Below are 20,370 nucleotides of genomic sequence, written 5' to 3' on the forward strand. Positions count from 1 at the left end.
CATTTGACTAAAAATAAAACCAAAGGGGGGGCAGTTGCTGCCTTAGTTACACTGGGCTTAATCAGGTGTAATATATGAGAAGCTAGTGCAAATGACTCACCCAGTGGAGCCTCACTGAATTTCCTCTGTGCATCTTGAAATGTTCGGCAAGAATTGCAAGTTTTCCAGGTGACATCATCTGGAGAGCAGGTCAGCCGCAAGGCTTCTTTGTGACTGCCCTAGAATCAAAAACTTCTCCGACACTGTGGGTGGTATGTCATCTACGTATTTGATTTGAAGCAATAACCTCTGGAGCAGTTTGAGCCGGAGTAAACTACTCCCAGGTGCAGCATCTAGATATGCACCTGGAACTGCAGCAATCTGAGCCGAGGTAGAGCAGATGATGCCAGGGCTACTCAGCCCTGGGTGCTGGGGGGTGGGCGGATGGAGAGGCTGGCTAGGGCACGAGGGCGCTGAAAGTGTGGAGCTGTGGGGGAAGGCAGTAGGCAGGAATCTGGCCCTCTGCTGGCTGGGCTGACTGGGTGCAATTTACACCCGTGGTCAGGGTCCTCACATGCATTTAATCCCAGTAAATTACCCTGGCCTAAAATAGTCCTGTCCTCAACAGTACCATCTTACTGTAGCATAAATTAGTTTACTGCGGTCTAATACCATCGCACGTGTAGATGGTGATGCTTTCTCCACGGCTAATTAGTCTATTCTGCAGTAAAGTGCATGTGTAGATGTGGCTCACATGGTGTGCATTGATGCCTTCCCATATACACTCCTTCAGTACTCGGGTGGCTGATTGATGCAACAGAATATTGTAAGATAAAAAGCCGGCAGAACCATTGGCCTATCTTGATTGCAAGTCCCACTTCATTACAACCATAGAATCAGTGAAGGGCATTATGTTTTTCTCTCTGTATATGCTTTGTAACAGATGGTTGTTCTGATGGACCCAAGTGAAGATCCAGATGACATCTTGAGAGCTAATAGATCCCGAGAGAAGACTTTTATATTTGATATGGTATTTGATCAAAAGGCTACTCAGGTAACATTTTCTCCTCCCCTCCCAAACTCTTCCTCCCTGACCCACCAAAAAAAAAAAGTTGTAATCTAGTTTAAATTGTTTGATTTAACCCCTGGGAGTAACACTGCACGCTGATGAATTCACCTTGCGTCCAGCGAAATGGCAGAGGTGCTGAGGAGAGGCAGACCGCAAAGGTTTCTCTTCTGCTTATTGGAGAACCAGTGTAAGATACGGTCTGCTCTGGATATCTCTCTCCCCCAGGACTTGATCACCCAGATCTGTATGCACACAGCGGAGTGGTTCTGGCACCGAGAGCCAGGACTCTTGGGGCCTCCACTGAATGAGGTCACGGTTGTCTTGTTTAGCTCTATGGCACAGGCTCTCCTTTATCTGTTTTGTTTAAGCCTCTCTAAAATGAAGTGACTTCCTGAGCCATCCTCCAGGTAGGCAAGGCTGGTGCACACAGCTGCACGCATCTCTGCAGGAGACGGAGTGAAATGATCTGAAAAACTGATTAATGTCTGAAATCATTTATTTTACAAGATCGGTCTCCTCGGCCTTTCTGCCAGTGACTAATACATTTATCACAGTGGTAACAAGGCACCCAAATGTTTTTATCTAAGGATTTATTAATGGGCCTGTCAACAAAATATCATCTAAGCGATACATAGGTCCATAAAATGCTGTCCATAATATATCTTCATAGCAGATGGCCTAGAGAACTGCCAAGAATATTTATTTAGTCTTTCCTACCTTCAAAAAGTAAAATTTCTTTGTTAATACCTTTTTGGACCAACTTTATCATTAGAGAAGTTAGACAAGCCTTCAGGCACAAAATGCCCTTCCCCAGGTCTACAGCCTAAGCTAAATATCAGGTCAAGCAATGAGAGCACTTTGTGCCTGAGAGTTTATCTACTATCTTTCCTAAGTATAAATTTGGGAGAGATGCAAGATATTATCAAGGAAGTCTTTTTTCCCCACATGGTATTCCCTGGATCATCATGGCTACAACAATTCTAGATTTGGCTTTGATTATTTGCTGGGTGTCGCAGCATTACTTAGTGTGCAGGTATGTGGTGGCTGCTGCTTCTGGTGGCTCATTCCAGATTTAACCACCCTTGAGAAGGTTAACGCTGGGGTGTGTGGGCATGCATCCACCCATGCGTGTATTTGGAGAGGACACAGCTGGTACAATTTATTATGTCCGTGACTCATTCTACTATTCCCAACCCTTTCAAAGCTTCAGACAGACGCTGGGATGGTCTGCAGCTGGTGTAAGTGGCCATGGTCCCATGGATCTGCTCACTCCTTCCTTCCTTCCCAACCTGCCAGAGAAGGGTTTCTTGACGGCTCCAGCTAAACAGGGAACATGACCTTTGCCTGAGGTCTCGTAGACATGAAATCTTCCTAATTCAAGAACTATGGGACACTCACTGTGATAACCTTCAACCAACAGTTCTCAATCGTTTTAGATCCAAGGCCCCCTGGATATACTTGGGCAGCCCTTGGAAAATGCCAGCTCTTAGTTTACACTTGTTATTTGACTACAGAAAAATAAGAGACCAGTTCTTCTGCTGCAAGGAACTCAGGCCACAAAAAGGCCGAACGTTTTTAACACTGTAGATTCCTATTACCGATGTCTTGGTTTATCACGTGAGTCATGTTTGTACGCCTAACAGTGCCAACATTACGTGGCATCCTTGAAAGGATCTGAACATACTGCAGGGTGCCACAGCATCCTGGTTGAGAATCACTGGCTTAGTGAGAAGTAACCAGTTGAGAATCACTGGTTATGTGTATCAGCTTGGAAATAATGTTGATGTCTGACCTAATAGCTCTGCTGTTTTTCACTGTGACCAGGAGGAAGTATATGTGTCCACCACCAAAAGCCTGGTAGAAGGAGTCATTTCTGGATACAATGCAACTGTTTTTGCATATGGCCCCACAGGTAACACGGACATACTATAACTGCAGGAGCTGGGTGGGATGGAGTGTGCAGGGAGAACTGAAACTTTAGGGCCTGGACCTGAAGCAGCAAGTCTAACTTCCTAATTGTATCAGTTCAGAGACAAGGCCAGAGCAGTACAAACATCATTCTGTGTATTGCAAGCTGTGCCTCTGTGCATCATGAAATGCAATGTACTATGGCAGGGGCGGGCAGTTATTTCGGGCAGAGGATTGCTTTCTGAGTTTTGGCAAGCCATTGAGGGCCACATGACATGCAGCCAGGGGCAGATAAATATTAAGTTTCTAAATGTTTTAGAGGCCCCTTGGGCCAGATAGAATGGCTTGGTGGGCTGCATCCGGCCCATGGGCCACATTTTGCCCAGCCCTGCACTACTGTGTATTGCAAACTGTGCCTCTCACTTTAACTGTCAAAGCAACAGTAAAGCAGTAGTACGCTTGAAAACAGGCTGAATTAGGATGGAAATCACTGGAAGGAAATATTTCCTTTTATTAAAAGGACTTTATGAAAAGACAAGGACTGCTCCTTGCAAAGCTGGAGTCTGTACAGTCTCAGGAGGGCAGATCCAGCCACAGATGGACTCTGCCATTAATTACATCAGAAATTAATTTTCCTCTGGAATCTGATCTGCACTGTGCTTTTCTCTGCTTTAACAGGGGCAGGGAAGACCTACACTATGTTAGGGATGGACTGTGAACCAGGGATCTACATCCGCACTCTGAATGACCTCTTCAGGGCCCTGGAGGCAACCAGTGACAACATGGATTACACCGTCTCGATGTCATACCTAGAGGTGAAGCATCTTTGGTTGGTTTTTAAGGGGGTACAAATTCTGTGAAGCAGGTGCTTTGCAATGAGAGCTTAGTGAGACTCCTGCTTAGAAAAGGTATAACTCAAAGCCGCGAGTCCAAAGCCGTTCTTCTTGCCTTGTTCCTCTTCGGTGGTTCTGGCTGGGTTCTAGGCTTCTTGTCACCTTTTCCTGTATTTTTTGCATAATTGGTGACATTTCCACCTATCGTTGCAGTCACTCATTTATCTGTGTTATCTCCTGTATCACCTATTCACAGAAGCCGGACTCAGCTAGTTTAGCCTCATCTTGCTTCTCCTCTCCAGGGAAATACAAACAATGCCAGCCCAATACCATACCTATCTTAAATAGCACAATCCTCCATATTACTGATCCAAGGATAAAGCAGTGTGAGTCTACTGACTTCCTTTGCCTTTCCCTTCCCCTATCAGATTTATAATGAAGTGATCCGTGACCTCCTGAATCCATCCTCTGGATTTTTAGACCTGAGAGAGGACTCCAGGGGTAGTATCCAGATAGCAGGAATAACTGAAGTCTCCACTACAAATGCACAGGAGGTAAGCTGGACTGAGTGTCCACAGGAGAGGGAGGGGGAGTGTGCTCACTGCTCTAGAGTAGCAGCAAGGTTTTCAGATGGTTTCACATATCCACATTGTCATCATCTTCCTTGATATAGTGTCTCATGCAACAATATCCATTGAGACTCATTTAATTCAGCCAAATTACTCAGAAAAGACTAATCAGGCAGGCAGGAGGATAACAGGAACCAGGCTGAAATCCATTCAGCAATAAAAATCAGCTAAATAGGTCAGTAGGTTCAGTATCTGCTGGTTTCCTGAAAAGAAGAATGCCTTGACCTATATTACACATCCTATCAGTTAAAATGTTAATAGAGGAAGTGGAAAGGAAGTAACTGAAATATGCTTTAGTAGTGCACTTGAAGGCAGACTGTGCTGAGTATCTACATTATTTCTAATGTGCAGTTTTTCTAATAGAGCACCAACTGGATAATATTATGCCGTTTGGGGTATAACATGCTGAGCTATTCCTAGCAGAATGCAACCCAGCACATCATCAAGCCAACAAAAGTGAAGTCCCAAGATTTACACCATTTGGTAGCTAGCTCATCGAACCCAAGTCCCAGTGAAGTCACAGCCAAAAATTGGTCCAACTTCTGCTTACACTTTAGGGTGATCAATCTTGCTGTTATTGTAGGTGAAGCTTACAGTTACCAGAGCAGATCTGGCTACCTCTGGGTGCTTTTCTGCCTTGTTTAGATCATGCAGCTGTTAACAAAAGGAAACAAGGAACGCACTCAGGAACCCACTGCTGCCAACAAGACGTCTTCCCGCTCGCATGCTGTCCTGCAGGTGACAGTGAAACGGATGAGTCGGGTGAAGGATATTACCGAGGAAGTGCAAGTGGGAAGGCTTTTCATGGTCGACTTGGCAGGGTCTGAGAGAGCTGCCCAGGTACAGCTAAGAGCTCAACAGGCATTTGCAAACAAGACTTAACCTTTTGGTCCCTCATGCTATAACTTTCCGAGGAACACCTGACATTGTGTGGGGCACATACTGTCTTGAAAAATCATTGTTGCGTGCATGTTTGGCATTTATAAAACATTGGGAATACAACATTTTAACGCTGGCGATATATGCACCGTGTGTCATTGTTATTGAGCAAGAGTCAATTAACTGTGTTTAAACTTTGTCTCTCTATGCACGAGCGAAGGTCAGCACCCTACAAGTGCAACTGAGAGCTCCTTTTTTGTAGGCTGGGTAGAGGAAAAGGCAGAAAGGGCACGCGAGTGATCAGAGCTAAAGTATTTTATCCAACTGCGAGATGTCCTGCAGAATTTTAAGCTTTGACAACGATGCCTCGTATGAGAACAAGGGAGCTCTGGAAAGGCAGAGTGGTGGGGGATTGGTGTGACTGATGTAAGCATCACAGACAAGCAGGGAGCTGGAGGGTAGACCATTGGATAGATGGAAGTCAGAAAAAAATGGGAGAACCAGGAAAGGGGAGAGAGAAAAAACAGTGCGGACAATGAGCAATTGAAAGGATGGTGATGGGGAATACTGCGTAAAAGTTGGGCTAGATATGTGGAAAGCTATTTCTGCCTAAAATGGTTAGAACTTCAGCTGTGTGCTTCAATCCCATTTGCTTAGTTAGGAAGCAAGTCCCAGAAGGGGAGGTTTCAATTTACTACAAATCCTCTAGCAGAGACTCCAGACTGAATTCAAGTCCACCATGCGCAAGATTTCAATGGAAGCTGCGCCCATTTGAATCCCTGCTGAATTTGCTCTGTCTAGATTTGTCAGAGAGGCTCATGTGTTAGAGATTCAAACCCTAACATTAATGTTGCAAAAACAAAGCCATTTCCCCAGTACAACCCCATCCTTCTTCCTTTCACATGCAGACCCAGAACCGAGGCAAGAGAATGAAGGAAGGAGCCCATATCAATCGCTCACTGCTGGCTCTAGGAAACTGCATCAATGCCTTGAGTGAGAAGGGTGGGAGTCGAGGCCAATATGTCAATTTTCGAGATAGCAAGCTCACCCGCTTGTTGAAGGTATCGTATACTGCTGGCTAGGAAGGGAATCAGCACACAGAATAAGGCTTGTGTTGCTGCACAGAATAAGTTATACAGGCATACCTCGTTTTATTGTGCTTCGCTTTATTGCACTTCGCAGATATTGCGTTTTTTTACAAATTGAAGGTTTGTGGCAACCCTGTGTCGAGCAAGTCTAATGGCGCCATTTTTCCATCGGTTAGCATTTTTTAGCAATAAAGTATTTTTTAATTCAGGTATGTACATTGTTTTTTTAGACATAATGCTATTGCACACTTAATAGACTACAGTATAGTGTAAACATAACTTTGATATGCACTGGGAAATGAAAAAATTCGTGTGACTCGCTTTATTGCGATATTTGCTTTATTGCGGTGGTCTGGAACCGAACCCGCAATATCTCCGAGGTATGCCTGTACTTGAGAGCTGACCCACATTTGTGTATCCCCATTTTTCTTCCCAAGCACAGGAAATTACGTCAGGTCTTGAATATAGGGGTTCAAGCCCAGCCACTAATACATTTTGACTCAATTCTAATAAAAGCTGACCCCAGCGCTCTTTCCTGCCCAGGGCAGGGGGTCGGACTCGATGACCTACCGAGGTCCCTTCCGACCCTAACATCTATGAAAAACAACAGGGTCAAATGAAACCCTGGACTATGTCTGAAATGAACCAAGCTAGGATGAGCAGTAAAATCCAGTGAACCTCTGTTGATAACTTGAAACCTGGGAGTTGTGCTGTGCGATCACGTTGTGTTTGTCCATGGATCCCACTCTACTTCACAGGTTTTAAGCATGAATCTTGGTTCTGAACTTCCAGCTAGGGCTGACTGAAAATGTATTTGCTACTCCAAAGCAGGATTTAAAAAATGTGTAGAACTTGTTTTATTTTGTCAAAATCCGAGAAGTTGTTTGCATTTTGACAAAAATGGACATTTTCCTGGGAAGAGACAATCCCACATAGTCAAAAAGCCACATTTTTGTCAGCCAAAGGTTACAGTAACAATTTTTGATCTGCTCTACCTACCGCTCTTAGTCTGGATTCTCTACTGGAGTCTAAATGAGCAGCTCAGTGTAGCTTTCAGGGGACCAAGCATGCCCCACCAGTGCCTTTTTTAATACCAAGTGATGGCAATGTTGTGTTCATCTAGGACTCACTGGGGGGGAACAGCAGGACAGTTATGATCGCCCACATCAGCCCTGCTAGTATGTACTTTGAAGAATCTCGTACGACCCTGATCTATGCGTATCGAGCGAAGAACATCAAGACAAGGGTAAGCAAGCAAGCAGCTCTCCAGCTAGATTTTGTAGAAGAAGTTTGCAAAGGAGGCATGAAAGATGCTGGGTGAAAGGAGGATGAACTTATTGGGCTGAGAAAGATGAATGGGACGCACAATGGGGAAAGAGAGAGGCCAGACAGTACTCTCGATGTTCAAGTTGGGAGCATGAGGGAAGAGTCAAGCAACATGGTGGGAGGGAAACAGTAAAAAGAGAAGGTAAGGAACTTAAAAGAAAGCAACGGGTACTGACCACATCAATAGGTCTATGAATAAGATGCATTAAGGGACTGGGGATTAGTCATGACAGAGAGGGTAGCATGCATGGCACAGAGCAGTGTACAACAGATGGGAAGCAGTATAACAAGAAGCAGTGAGTAAGTGCCATAATGGCAGTGGATATAGATGACAAGTGGGTGTGGAGCTGCCAGTGAGGAAATACAAAGGGAAGGCTAAAGAGGCAGCAAAAGGAAAGGCCTGTAGGATAAAGGAAGGTAGACAATGATGTATAAAGAGTTATCCCATAGACTGAGGGTAACTAGGCACCTCTTGACTAGGAGGGATGCTGTGCTTCACAACCAGGGTCCTACAGAGCTACCAAGAGAGCTACAGGATGAATGACCAAGTGTGTTTTGGTCCCACCAGGTGAAACGCAACCTGCTGAATGTTTCGTACCACATTGCTCAGTACGCCAGCATCATCTCAGATCTACGCCGGGAGATCGAGCGCCTGAAAGCAAAGATTGAAAATCAGGAGAAGGAGAAGAGCATGGTCAGCTCTGAGATCGGGGATGCTCAAGGTAGATCCAGGAGCGGATGCTTTTCTCTGCTAGGTTCTGTCCTTGAGGTTTGTGCCTTGGTGTGTCTTGTGTATGAGCCTGACTTTGGCTTTTTGAGGCATCTGCATCCTGTCCACATGACATTCAAAGGCTTTCCTAGAGAGAGAGTCTCTTGGTTTTCCAGCTGCTGGTCATGTTTGCAGTAAACTATTTTTTGCCCAGCTCCAACACTGTAAGGTCCTCCAGCCTCCCTGCATCAGGTGTGAGTTGGGGCAGACATCTGTCTCCTCAGTAGAGTCTTTCCTCATCAGTCCTTCATGTCAGCCACGCCTGATGCTTTTAAGTGCCTGATGTAGAGGAGCAAGTTAAATCAGGTCAAAGTAGGGGCTGTTTGTTGGTCAACATTGGACTCCGTTGTGAACTTCATCACTAGCTTGTGGCATAACTATGGGCAGACTCTCTCTGCGCGTCACCGTCTTGTACAATAAGGGTATGCCCCACTGAAAGGTCCTTTGAAATCCTATGAGCCTTTATAGAAGTACAAACTAGTGGCATCTTGTCATCATAATTATTTTGCAGCCCATGCTGTTACTGCTTCTGTTACTAACTGTGCCATAAAGGCAAGAAGATAGGGCAGGGTGGCACCTTATAGACAAACTGGCCTTAGAGAGGCATGAACTGTCATAAGCAACAACCTACTTGGTGGGCTACCAGCTCTCAAAGGAGTCTTGTGTGGGCCACATCAGGGAGTGGGTGTAGAGCACTGGGCCATTGGAAATGGAAGGGCTATTGTTTTCTTCCGTAGCGGAGATGCATGAGGATCCAGAAGCGTCCAGCCGGCAAGAGATGAACAAGTTGCGGGAGCAGCTGATCGGAGCTTTCAAGGAGCAGCTAGAGATGCGCCGCAGCCTCATAGAGCTGGAGAACACCAACATTGAGCTGCACATTGATGCCTCCAGGCATCTGCTTACGATTACAGAGTGAGTACAGCCACAGGATAGCCAGCTGCTTCCTGATGAGGAAACACCCTAATGTCCCCGCCAAGGTGTCAGTAAAAGATAGGACATTTTAGTTCTGGTGTCTTGATTCCCTACACCGGCTACTCATAATGTACCTGAGAGCTCCCAGAACTATGCATTTTGCAACTGGTCTAGGGGTCAAGCTATGTCTTGGTGCAAGAGAGAGTTAACTAGGGAAAGAGGCTGCAATAAGAATGAGCCAATAGGGCTGAGGTCAGGTTTCCACACAATGCAGTTACCAATGGGGGTTGCAACATTAATACCTAGAAATTGAAGGCGGTGTCTTTCCAGAGTGGCTAAATCATTGGAGGGGGAAGTTCAGTGGCTTTCAGCCTCCACTGTGAAATGCAAGCAAGGAACTAGGATTGTTTTTAATTCCTAGAGGCTGTACGTGCTCATAAGTACCAGTGATTTAAAGTAACCGTACTGCCATGAAAGAAGATGCTTCTATCCTAAGGAGCCACAACAAAGAGTGTAAAAGGCAGATAGCCCTGTGTCTGATCTCTATCCTGGCTTTGCATTTTTAACTGAGATCTGTGCTAACTCTTGGAAGTACCTCAGTCTTGCACTGTTGGTCTCCACATCCTCAAGTCCGAGCTACCTATCTGTTGGCACCTGCTGTGTTCTTTGCATCCTCTCACGCTGCATGTGTGCCCATTCCCCTTGCAAACTAAGTAAAATCCATCCATGCCACTGTGCAGACTAAAGCAGAATGGTCACTTCTGAATGGGGTGCTCTGTTGGCACTTTTTTCAACACCTCTGCCAATTTTTACAGCGTGGTACGGTTCAGGTCATTTCAGCTAAGGACTGCAGCTATCTGAGCCACATCTCTCCACATCTGCTGCAACAACAGCTTGCAGTGCTGAAAGAATCAATACTTCTTTGCAGCTAAAACATCTTGTTAGGACTCTGTCTAGCTATAGAGACACTAGGAAGTTAATTCCAGTCTGCTATATCTGATTTGTTCCACCATATGCAGCCAGGATTACTCAGTTCTGCTGCTGCCATGCAAGAGGAAATCGGGTAAGCACCTGAAGACTGGGTGGACATGGCCTGGGGTCACTTACTCAGTAGCATCTGAGTGAATGCCACTGTGTTCCAGAGGGTTAATGTCTCCCACTGCTATATTTTTGCTGGCAGCTGGGAACGAGAGAAGACTCAACATGCTCGCAGGTGCCATGACAAGTCAGTGAATGAGAAGGAAGATGAAACCATGGATGAGGAGGATAGGGAAGCGGAGGGCACAGATTCACCTGAACCTCATGAAGTCATGGTGGCAAGAGAGGAGATCAACATGCTGTTGGCAGAGCAGCGCAAAACAGCAGCCCTAAAGGTGAGATTGAGCACAAGTCTGTGACCTCTGCCTGCCGCAGCCAGTCCCAGGGTGAGGGGGTGGCAACTACATGGTGCATATAGTATGGCATCAAATGGAGGCAGAGCTGGTGCTTCAGACCCCAGAGCACCTGAAAGAGGAAAGAGAAGTGGCACGCGCAGAAGCTTGCGGCAGTTTGCACACTCCCGGCTGTAGGAGCCTGCAGGTGGGCAGGGACTACAGCGCAGCCGCAGGCGGCAAATTCTGATTACAGGCTGCCTAGGGAATGGGACCAGCTGAGGCAGATAACTAGCTGGTGCCTGAGCAGCTAAAAGGGCTCCTAGGGAAGAGGATTAGAGTCAGTCAGGGGCTGTGAGTTAACCCTTCAAGGATCGAGTGAATGCTGTATGGAATATGTTAATGTGTGGGTCCTGACTGGGATTTAGGCTGGTTCCTAAGAGGGCAGAGAGCCCAGGAAATCAAGAATTCTGTATAGGTAAAGGACTGTTTGAGCTAATTAACCCCAAATCCACTACACGCACACACGCAAGTGCGCACACGCACACACCCCTCCCATGTGTCCTTGCTGCTTGGCCACATGTCGTGCCGTCCTCTCCTGCTGAATTTTGGTAGCCTGGTCTCCTGGCTGCGTAGAGGTGATGGATATGCTTTGCCATGTCAGAGCGTACAGGGTTCTCTGATCTGGCAAAGGGCTTTTGTGATGATGTTGCTTTGGTTTGGCTAAAGAGAAGTAGTAGAAGAAATAATGGAGGCAGATGGTCATTTGTTGTGATTCACTGAGAAAAGCTGCGGTGGGAAATCACTGCCACAGTATCGGAGGGGGTCAGACAGGGGCATTCATAGATGTCTCCGTATGAGCAAGAGGGCTCATGAGTTGAGCTGGGGCACTAGGAAGCCCTCAGTGCTAATCCAGGCTCTGCCATTCATTCCTCAGTACTGGGGTAAGTCACAGACTCTCTGTGCCTTGCTTTCCCACTCTTGAGGCACTCTTCTTCCTGAGTGCCCCTACTCTGTACAGTTAGGGCCATCTGTTAGTCACTGGTAGCTCAGTGGTTTGGGGAGTCTTTGGCCTTAAATGACATTTTATGTCTGTAGGTTTTCTCCAGCTGGGGAGTGTTCCTGGCCGTGTATTGGACGGTCGCATGGTTTGCCTTACAGGATATAGGAATAATAATCTCCATTCTCATTACTGTGAAGCACTGTGCCCCTAGACCCCCTATCTGAGGAGGTGGAAATGCAGCTTCTGGCTGCACAGAGGAGGTGATCAGACAGCTGAGCTGTTTCTCAAGCACTCTAGTCAATAAATATTACCTGCATGCTCCTCTCTATGCAGTCCTGGTGGCTCATGCAAACCCTTGCTTGCCCATTCAGGCAGAGCTGGAGAAGCGGTTAGCCAATGCCAAGAAGAAGGCCTCCCAGATGGAGAAGCTGCTCCCCAGGCAAATCACCAGCAAGGACCAGCAGGAGGTGCTGAGGCTGCTGTGTAAGGCTCACGAGCTGGAGGTGGGCAACACGGAGCTGCAAGCCAGCGCCTTGTACAAGGAAAACCTGCTGTGCCAGAAGGACTTTGTGATCCAGCGGCTGCAGCAGCACAGGCTGCTCTGTGAAGAAATCATTCAGCAGCAGCAAATGCTGATTCGAGGTAAAGCCCCAGCCCTACTCTCGCTCTGCTGGCATTGCTGGGCTTTGCTGATGCCGAATGGAGAATCCTGTGCCGTGAGCCACATCCTGCACTGACCCTCACTGGCTCTGCTGGATGGTCTGGGTGCTCGCTAGCTGTTTGTCTTCTGGTGTTCCCCTAACTTTCTTCCTCCCTCCAGACCATAACATTCCTGTCCCAGGGACCCTGGGGAAACTGCATCGTCTGTACTTTCATGAGTTAGAGGAGGGGACTCTGAACCGCCTTCTCCTGCTTCATTCATTGATGTCCACCACGCTCAGGGTAAGGCAGAGCTGACCTGTCCTTTTGGCTACAGGATCCCATCCACCGCTCTATGTTTCTGGGTAATAGCCATTCATTTGCACGCACGAGAGACCCTGCTGTGTCTCAGGAACTGTCCAGGGTAGTCTGAGGCATGTTTGGGGAATGTTCCCTTCTCAGAGAGGTATCAGGCTGCTACCTGGGGCTGGGTCCACAGCTGTAAGAATCTGTTCTTCTTGTGTTTGATTCAGCAAAGCACATAATGTATCTGCTAAAGTTCCCATGAACTTGTTCGAGCACGTGCTTGATGCTATTCTGAACCAAAACCTGCATCCTACTTCGGTGTACCATGCTGGCTTACAGCAAATAATACGTCAGTCCCCCTCTGAAGAAATGGCTCACGTTCCAGGGTGGGTCTCTCAGAGTGATATTGTGAAGATGGAAGAGGGTTGCTTACCAGAGAGGCTCTAGTTTTCTGAAAGCTGTGGCTCAAAGGGTTTCTCTGATCCTCCCTCCTTCCCTTTCACTTGGAAGTAAATGAGGAAGGACTGGAAGGCTTTCATACCATCAGCCGCCCTCACGTTGGGCTTGGGGGATCCAGTGAGCTTGGTCCTTTTCAGACACAGTCCAGGATTTCACTTGACTTTGTTGTTTTTGTTAGAATGGAGTCAAGATGTATGTCCCCTCGCTGCAAACTGAGACCAAAGGTTTGGAAACTAGGCATGCAGGTCCAGCGGGGGGACTCTGTAGGGACAGTTATTAGAAGAACAAGCACAGTAGGTAACCTTACCTTTCCCAATAACTGAAACATCCATCACCTCTGCAGCCTGCTGGCATTGGGGCACAGCAGCTCATCCCCGGGGGACAGCGGGATAGCAATACATTGTCTATCTCTGTTCTTTTTGCAGTTTTTTGTGAGGATTTCTCCAGACAGTATCATGCTGCTGGCCACTTCTAAATGTCTTGTATTAGCAGGAGGGCATCCAAATGGCAACTCCCCTTATGTATCCTGGCTTGTCTCCAATGCACATGACACAGTTGGTTCTCACGCTGAGTTAGGCTTGCTGTCAATCCTGTTGATACTCAGGACAGGGTTGGGTTACAGATTTGAGTCCTGCATGGGCAAACCACAGATGCTTCATCAGTGGAAGTCCCTGCCTCTAAGTAGGAGGCTGGCTTTGCCATGAGGGCACAGCTCTGACTAAAGTGCAAAAGCTCGGTGAGTCACTCTATGCTGGGGATTTGGGTGCCTTTTGAAATGGATGTGCGCTAAGCAAAGTCCTTTTCAGCTCTGTAGTCACAAGGGTCACAGAAGTGGCAGAAACCCCTTGAAATCCTCTCACGACCAGTTTTTCCTCTTTGCTTCCTTAGTGCCTGACCAATATGGTGTTCTAACCTAGAAATAAAATCTGGCCTGCAGCAAGAGTTTCAGTTTAGATTTGCAATAGGATCCGGGTTCCAGGAAAGTCGACAGGGTGGAGAGAAGGCTTTGGACTGAAGAGACCTGTGCTCTGCTTGCTCACGGTCTTACTGATCAACCCTTTCCCGTTGCCCCAGGATGGCTCCACTCCAGATATAGCTCAGCAGCTGGACCTAAGTAAGGAGGAGGGCAGGAAAGAGCTCGCTGACAGCAGGAAGGGTCTTCCTTGGGGAGCAAAGTTTGAGCTCCCCTCCATCATCCTGGAGTCAGACAGGTAACATGGAGGCATTTCTATCTTTTCTGGGGGTCTCCTCATATTCCCATTTTCCTCTCCATTCTCCAGGGCCTGGTAGCTTACCAGATAACTGCAGAGACTACCCTATGGCTTGGGTGTTGTTGAGATTTTCATTATAAAGCTCAGGACCTTGATAGTGACTCTACAACCAGAGGGTTGGCTGCTTGCTTGGGGTGTGGGAAAATTGGGAGATTAGGGACTTGACTCTGCCTTCTATATCCCAAGTGAATTCCCTGACTGATTACAGAGCCATTCTCTTGGTGCTGTCAGTAGTTAATTCATATTGAATGAAGCCTGGCAGTCGGGGCACTGGGGTGGAACAGCGGGGACTAAGAGTCAGGTCCTTTGTCTGAATGAGGCAGAGGCAGGGACTTGAATCTGTCCTCCACATCTCACCTAAGTGACCCGAGGCCTGGACCACTGGCAGTTCTGAGGATCTTGCTCTGAATTTGGCAAAAATTCCATCCGGGCACATCCGTATTTGTGGGGGCTTCTTGTTGTTGAAACTGGAATGCTCCTGGGAAATGTCAGCTTCTGTAAACTGCAAAAGTCTGCTTTGTTCAACATTTCCCTGTCTGCTCCTTGCTAGGTTTCCAGGTCTAAAATCCTCCCAGAGCAGGGGACAAATAAGAAGGTCCCTGGCGTCTTATTTATTCATTGTACAGCTCCGCGTTTTAATAGGAACCCTCTCCCAGAGAGCGAGTAGGATGCAGATTGGAAACCAGTGAAAGAATGTGAAGCTCTTTGTAGGGTCAGGGTCCTTCCTCTTACCTTCCCAGACACTCTCTCCCTACCTCTGCTTTTATGCAAGTCCTTGTCATCTTCCCCCTATCATTTTGGAAGCTATAATCCAAACTGGTATCTCCTATTGCTCTGGTAAGACTGAGCTCCCTGTCCGTCTCTCTGAAGGTCCTGGTGCCCATCTCTTATGTATGTAGTTCCATCTATTCATCCCTCTCTCTGTTCTTTTTGTAGTGACAGCTACCGCTCGTCTAAAACTACCCCTGCCAGGAAACTGGGGAATCCAGATATCCTTTTCAGTCCTACTTTCGCTCGCTTGCCAAGAAGCCCAGTTCACCAGGTTAGTATGGCAGGGGGAGCTGCCAGAGTGCTGTTGCAGTAAGTAGCACCGTGTGTGAAGTGGACAAATCCCTCATGGTTGCATGTTGTATGGTGCAGTGAAGGGTGCAGGAAGAAGATAAATACCAGTGTGCAATAGATTCTCCCCGGAGTGGTGGTCTCCTGGTTTAAGGCATTGGGGATACAACTATAGAGCCTTAGGTTCAACCTACATCTTTGTCCCATGTTCCTTTGTGAATCTGGGTAAATTATTTCATCTCAGTTGCTCAGTTACTGGGGATAGTTATACTTCCTTCTCTCAGAGGTGGAAGGGAAAAGGTAGCATTTGTGTGTAAGATGCACAGATGACATGGTGATGGGAGTCCTAATACCTAGATAGCAACATACATTACAGGAAAGGGAAATCATATGATCCCAGGTTATCGGATACTTCTAGACCAATAGCCAATTCACCTAATCAGGAGACCAAATTATCATTTACTCACTGTATCCAATGCATGACATAATACTTAAAAATATGCCTACCTTGGGGGAAGAAAATGATGAAGCAACTCTTCCCCTGGTGTTCACCTTCTCCTCCATGTTCGAATGGTAAGACCATGACTAGAGGAGGCTGCTGCTGTCCTGGAGAACCTGAAGCTGGATGGTGTTTGGCATCATCCAATGCCCTCTCAATTAATGCAAAATTATTTTAAGAGTCAAATTCCATGCAACCCCTTTCTGAGGCTGACTTGTGGACAATCTGGAAGGGACTGTGATATTGGCTAGTGCCTGAGAGCAGGATGGAGAGGCAGAAACTCTTGTCCCTCCCAAAGCAGGCTCCTTTTGTAGCCACAGGTAGTTTCCCAACCCTGTCTGCCTCAACGTAAAACAGCACCGACCTACATCTCGGGGGGGAGTGGCAAGGACTGACTGTTGTTTGGGACATACCTCGAAATGAAAAATGCCCTAAATGTTAAGGAACAAGTCACCACTGAGTTGCCTTATGATCCCACTGCTTTGATTTCAACCAGAAATCAACTGGTGTTGCTGCTGGAAAGATTCCCGAATTAAATTCTCCCACCTCCCTGGGCTTAACCAGGAAGAAGTCAGCTGTGGACATCATGACTTCTCCACTGAGCCCAGAGGCTTTGAAAGAGATTGCAGTTAGCACCAAAAGCATCTCCCTCATTGCAGCCCGCCGGCGTTGCAGGGCCCAGACCAGAGACCATGGGAGTGAACCCATCTCAGCCCACTTTTTTGAGGATGACATGGTGGAGCCAAAATATCTGAAGGCCAGCTCCACTCCAGAGACTCGTGTGGAAGGCAGAGGGAGCTTTGGGAGCCTCCCAGAAGAGCCTCAGAGGGAGAAACGGCTGCACCCCAAAACTGGGAGGGAGTTGAGAAAAGAAAGAGATCGGGAAAAATCAGCAGAGAGGAAAGCCAGGAAGAAAAGATCTCGTTCTCTTGAACACAGCTCCCAAAGGGTGGGTGACCTATATGTTTCTTCTAGTGGGGGGAATTGGCAAGGAGGGAAATACGCTGGATGCGGTTGGGTGGAGAGATGGTCCGAATGCTGTTATGGCAGAGGATAGTGCTGTGGGCTGAGGCAGCGCTGAGCCACCGCACGGGGAATGTTCTGACTTGCACAGATCCTTTACACACTCACTACACCCTTAACTCCTGGCAGCCCGAGCCAGAGACAGACATGGGACTAAGCAACCTGCTTAGGGGTAATGTGACCCACAGCCTCAGAAGTGTGCGGTTGAGGTCAGTGGGTGTCTTGATGGTGTCTTCTAGGTGTCAAAAGCAAAACATCGGACCCCTTCAAGTCCCAACATGGACAACGTCTCCGAGAACCAACTGCCCAGAGCTAAACTCTCCTTGGAGTCAAAGGGCAGAAGAGGCACCCTGTCATCTGCCACGCAAGCTCTTGCCAAGGTCAAATTCCCCACTGGCCACCAGGCAGGTAGGACCAATGGACAAGACACCTTCAAGTATGTGTTTGGCTGCGGCCTGCAGATCAGTCTTTGAGAAACAGGAGAAACAGGCCACAGCAGAAGTCTATGCTAACATGAGCTTCTTTAAGAAGACAGATGCTTCTTAAACTGCACAGAGTTGCGTGTCAAGTAGACTAGTAAGCTCTTGGCTGAATGGGACATTTGAAACTGTCATGGTCTTCAGGTCACTTCCTAAGTCACTGCCTCCTAAATGTCCCTACACCCTAAAGCCCAAGTGTCCCTATCCATCTGTTCTGTGTATGGCACCAATTGCTAGTATCAGCCCTGTTCCTAACAGACCAGTGTCCACGAGTATAGCCATTCGCTTGGTCAGCCCCAGCACAGACCAGAGGCTGAAGGAGCAGGTTGCATAACCACCTCTGGTCACTCCCAGCCTGGCTGGAGATGCGTGGTGCTGGACCTGCCAGCAGGTCAGCTGTGCTGCATCGGTGGCTAACCCCAGGGGATTGCAGCGTGGGGTCTATCAAGCTGTTCAGGTGAGCTGGCTGCACCAGTCCAATGACGTTGAGACTGGACTCCAGCATTCAGACCCCTGTGATGACGTTTGACAGCCCAGCCTCCCCACACCCCATTCCAATACCTATCATTAAATTGCTGAATTCCCCTCTTTGGTTGTTCACTTAAAACAAATCAGTATTATTAATATTTCACTTGCAACTCTAGCACTTATTACTTGAATCAAATGTTTTCTTGCTGTACTCCTCTCCCAGTGTTTACAGTGAAGACTTCTGTTTCTCTCGCATTGTCCAGCAGAAATTGCACTGCAGGTGCTGGTGATAAGCAATACCCCACCCAGCACTGTCCAGCAAAGCAATGCAGGTCTGACCCGAGGGCAGGTCCTACAAAAGCAAGTCAAAGGTGAGTGGAGAAGGTATCATGCAGATGGCTCATGTGCCACTGGTGAATTCTTTCCAGCCTTCAGCCCTTGCTCTGTAGTGGTCCCAACCAAGCGAGCTGTCAATATAACAGCTCACTGCTCAGTTGGGAAAGCGATCCAGTGGGCAACGTCTTTTGGAGCCCAATTTTAAGCCACACGTAGCAGCAGACAACTGGCGGTGTTGGGGTCACGTTCTACCTTCCTTTCAGCCAACAATAACTCTTAGGAGGGGAGGATAACCTCGTCAGATGTGGTTGCAATCCTACCGTAATCCATATAGGAAGCGCAAGTAATCTGAGCTAGCTGTGTAACAATGGGGCTACTTAATGCCTTCCACTAAGATTTTCTTTGACTCTTAAGGAAATGAGTTCCAAATCCAGGACGTATTGAAAAACGAAAAAACAACCTCTCCCCAGAAAAGACCTATGTCTTTCCAGCTCTAACTGGTACCTATCAGTGGGGTCCAAGTCTTAGTGCTTAATTGACTTGGAGCCACTGAGGCAAAACTCTGCTCCTGCAATGTGAGACTGTGATCCTCAACTTGGTCTTCTTTCACACCCAGGCCCTGCAGATGGTGCCAGCAGCCAGCAGAAGCAGCCAGCCAAAGGCACGAAGAACCTGCCAAAGCCAAAATAGTCATGGGAGAAGGTGGGAGACTGCGAGTCTGTCTGCCTCCAGGTGACCAGGGCTTACAGGGGTGTTAGGAGTATGTGCATGAGGGAGCCGGTGTCTTGAGAGAGAGTGTAGCCAATTTGCTGTGAGGCTGGGGAGAAGGGAAGGGCTGCATATTGTCTGGCGTTTTCCCCTTCGGAAGTTTTTGCTTTGCCGAGCTCCACTTGCTACTTGCCTTTAAGACAGGCTTTGGGGGTTGCTTTGCTGACTGTTAATGTTCAAAGGAACAGGCAGCTCTGCTTTTTCTCTGTCCAGAAGATGGCAGACGAGAGTCTCTGTCATCTGGTTGTCTGCACTCGAGCACAGACCAACTCTAAATTGCCAGGGCGAAGGTGTGGAGATCATGCAAGGGGCTATTTAATTATTAAGAACAAAACTCCTTTAAAATACCTCCCCTACTTTCCTGATGTTTATGCATATCACAGTGGAGCTGGAAAAGGTGATGCATGTCTGGCATGAAGCTTGGTTGAGCAGATGTTTGGCACCGGGAACAAGCCAGGAGTATTTTAAGTACTTTGCCATGTGCTGAACAGTTCAGACCTTCCAGGAGAGGTGCAGTGATCAAGACAGGCCGTGTTTGGAGCCAGGGTGGGAGGTGAGCTAAGGGAGCATGCTTTCCTTCCAGCAGTTTTTCTTGTGTTCCCTTGGAGGAACAGGCATTTTATAAATAAATTGTGATGAGTATTTTTTCCTTGTTCTTTGTGCTTTCTTCGCATTACAAACAAAGTGGCATGGGCCATTTCGCTGAGTAACAGTACTCTTTATTTCCCCAAAGGTGAGTAGCTTCTCTCACCACACCTGTTTTGCCACCTGCCTGGCATTTACAAACGCAGCCAAGCAAGGTCATGTCACATTTGTGGGCTCATGCGTTTTTAAAATGGCAGGCAGGTTATTCAATGGGTTTTTAGGGTGGTAATAATCCAGTACTGCACGTGGGGCTGGGGAGACTGAACTCATTAGTATTTAGGAAGTGCCTTAAAATCCTGAAATGGAAAGCAGTACAAGCACACAACAGTCCTTATGAATTCTTCATTCTCACTGTCAGTGTAATGCAGTCCGATGTTCCCTGTTGAACAAGAGGAAGCTTGATGAAGCACGTTGCAGACAAGATGGGCCAGGAGACCTTGCTCTACAAAGATGACTCTTCCACATGAGCACAGAAATGAAAAGCACACCTAGACAAAATGAGCAGACAGTGTGAAAACAAACCTTTTCCAGCAGCCAGCTCTCTATTCACAAGGCACCACATGACTCCAAGGAGGAACAAAAGACCCCAGGCAGTGGGATGCTGCAGGCTTTCCCAGAGTATATGTCCCTGCTAAATAGCTTTGGGCTGAATC

At 47.4% G+C, this 20,370-nt stretch overlaps 1 protein-coding gene across 1 annotated transcript; it reads left to right on the top strand.

Moving 5' to 3' along the window:
- The first annotated feature begins 925 nt into the window (after positions 1-925).
- LOC149855017 (kinesin-like protein KIF19) lies at positions 926-19,041 on the top strand. Its single transcript, XM_090023780.1, has 18 exons — positions 926-1,033; positions 2,873-2,960; positions 3,635-3,771; positions 4,218-4,343; positions 5,064-5,258; positions 6,206-6,358; positions 7,509-7,631; positions 8,280-8,433; positions 9,218-9,392; positions 10,573-10,765; positions 12,137-12,407; positions 12,586-12,707; positions 14,244-14,380; positions 15,377-15,482; positions 16,495-16,947; positions 17,261-17,429; positions 18,235-18,339; positions 18,921-19,041. The coding sequence occupies exons 1-18, from the start codon at positions 935-937 to the stop codon at positions 18,992-18,994; spliced, it is 2,880 nt and encodes a 959-aa protein (XP_089879906.1). The 5' UTR covers positions 926-934; the 3' UTR covers positions 18,995-19,041.
- Positions 19,042-20,370: the final 1,329 nt, after the last annotated feature.

Source organism: Crocodylus siamensis, chromosome 12, assembly GCF_052110815.1.
Source record: "Crocodylus siamensis isolate JL-2025a chromosome 12, ASM5211081v1, whole genome shotgun sequence".
NCBI classification, from domain to species: domain Eukaryota; kingdom Metazoa; phylum Chordata; order Crocodylia; family Crocodylidae; genus Crocodylus; species Crocodylus siamensis.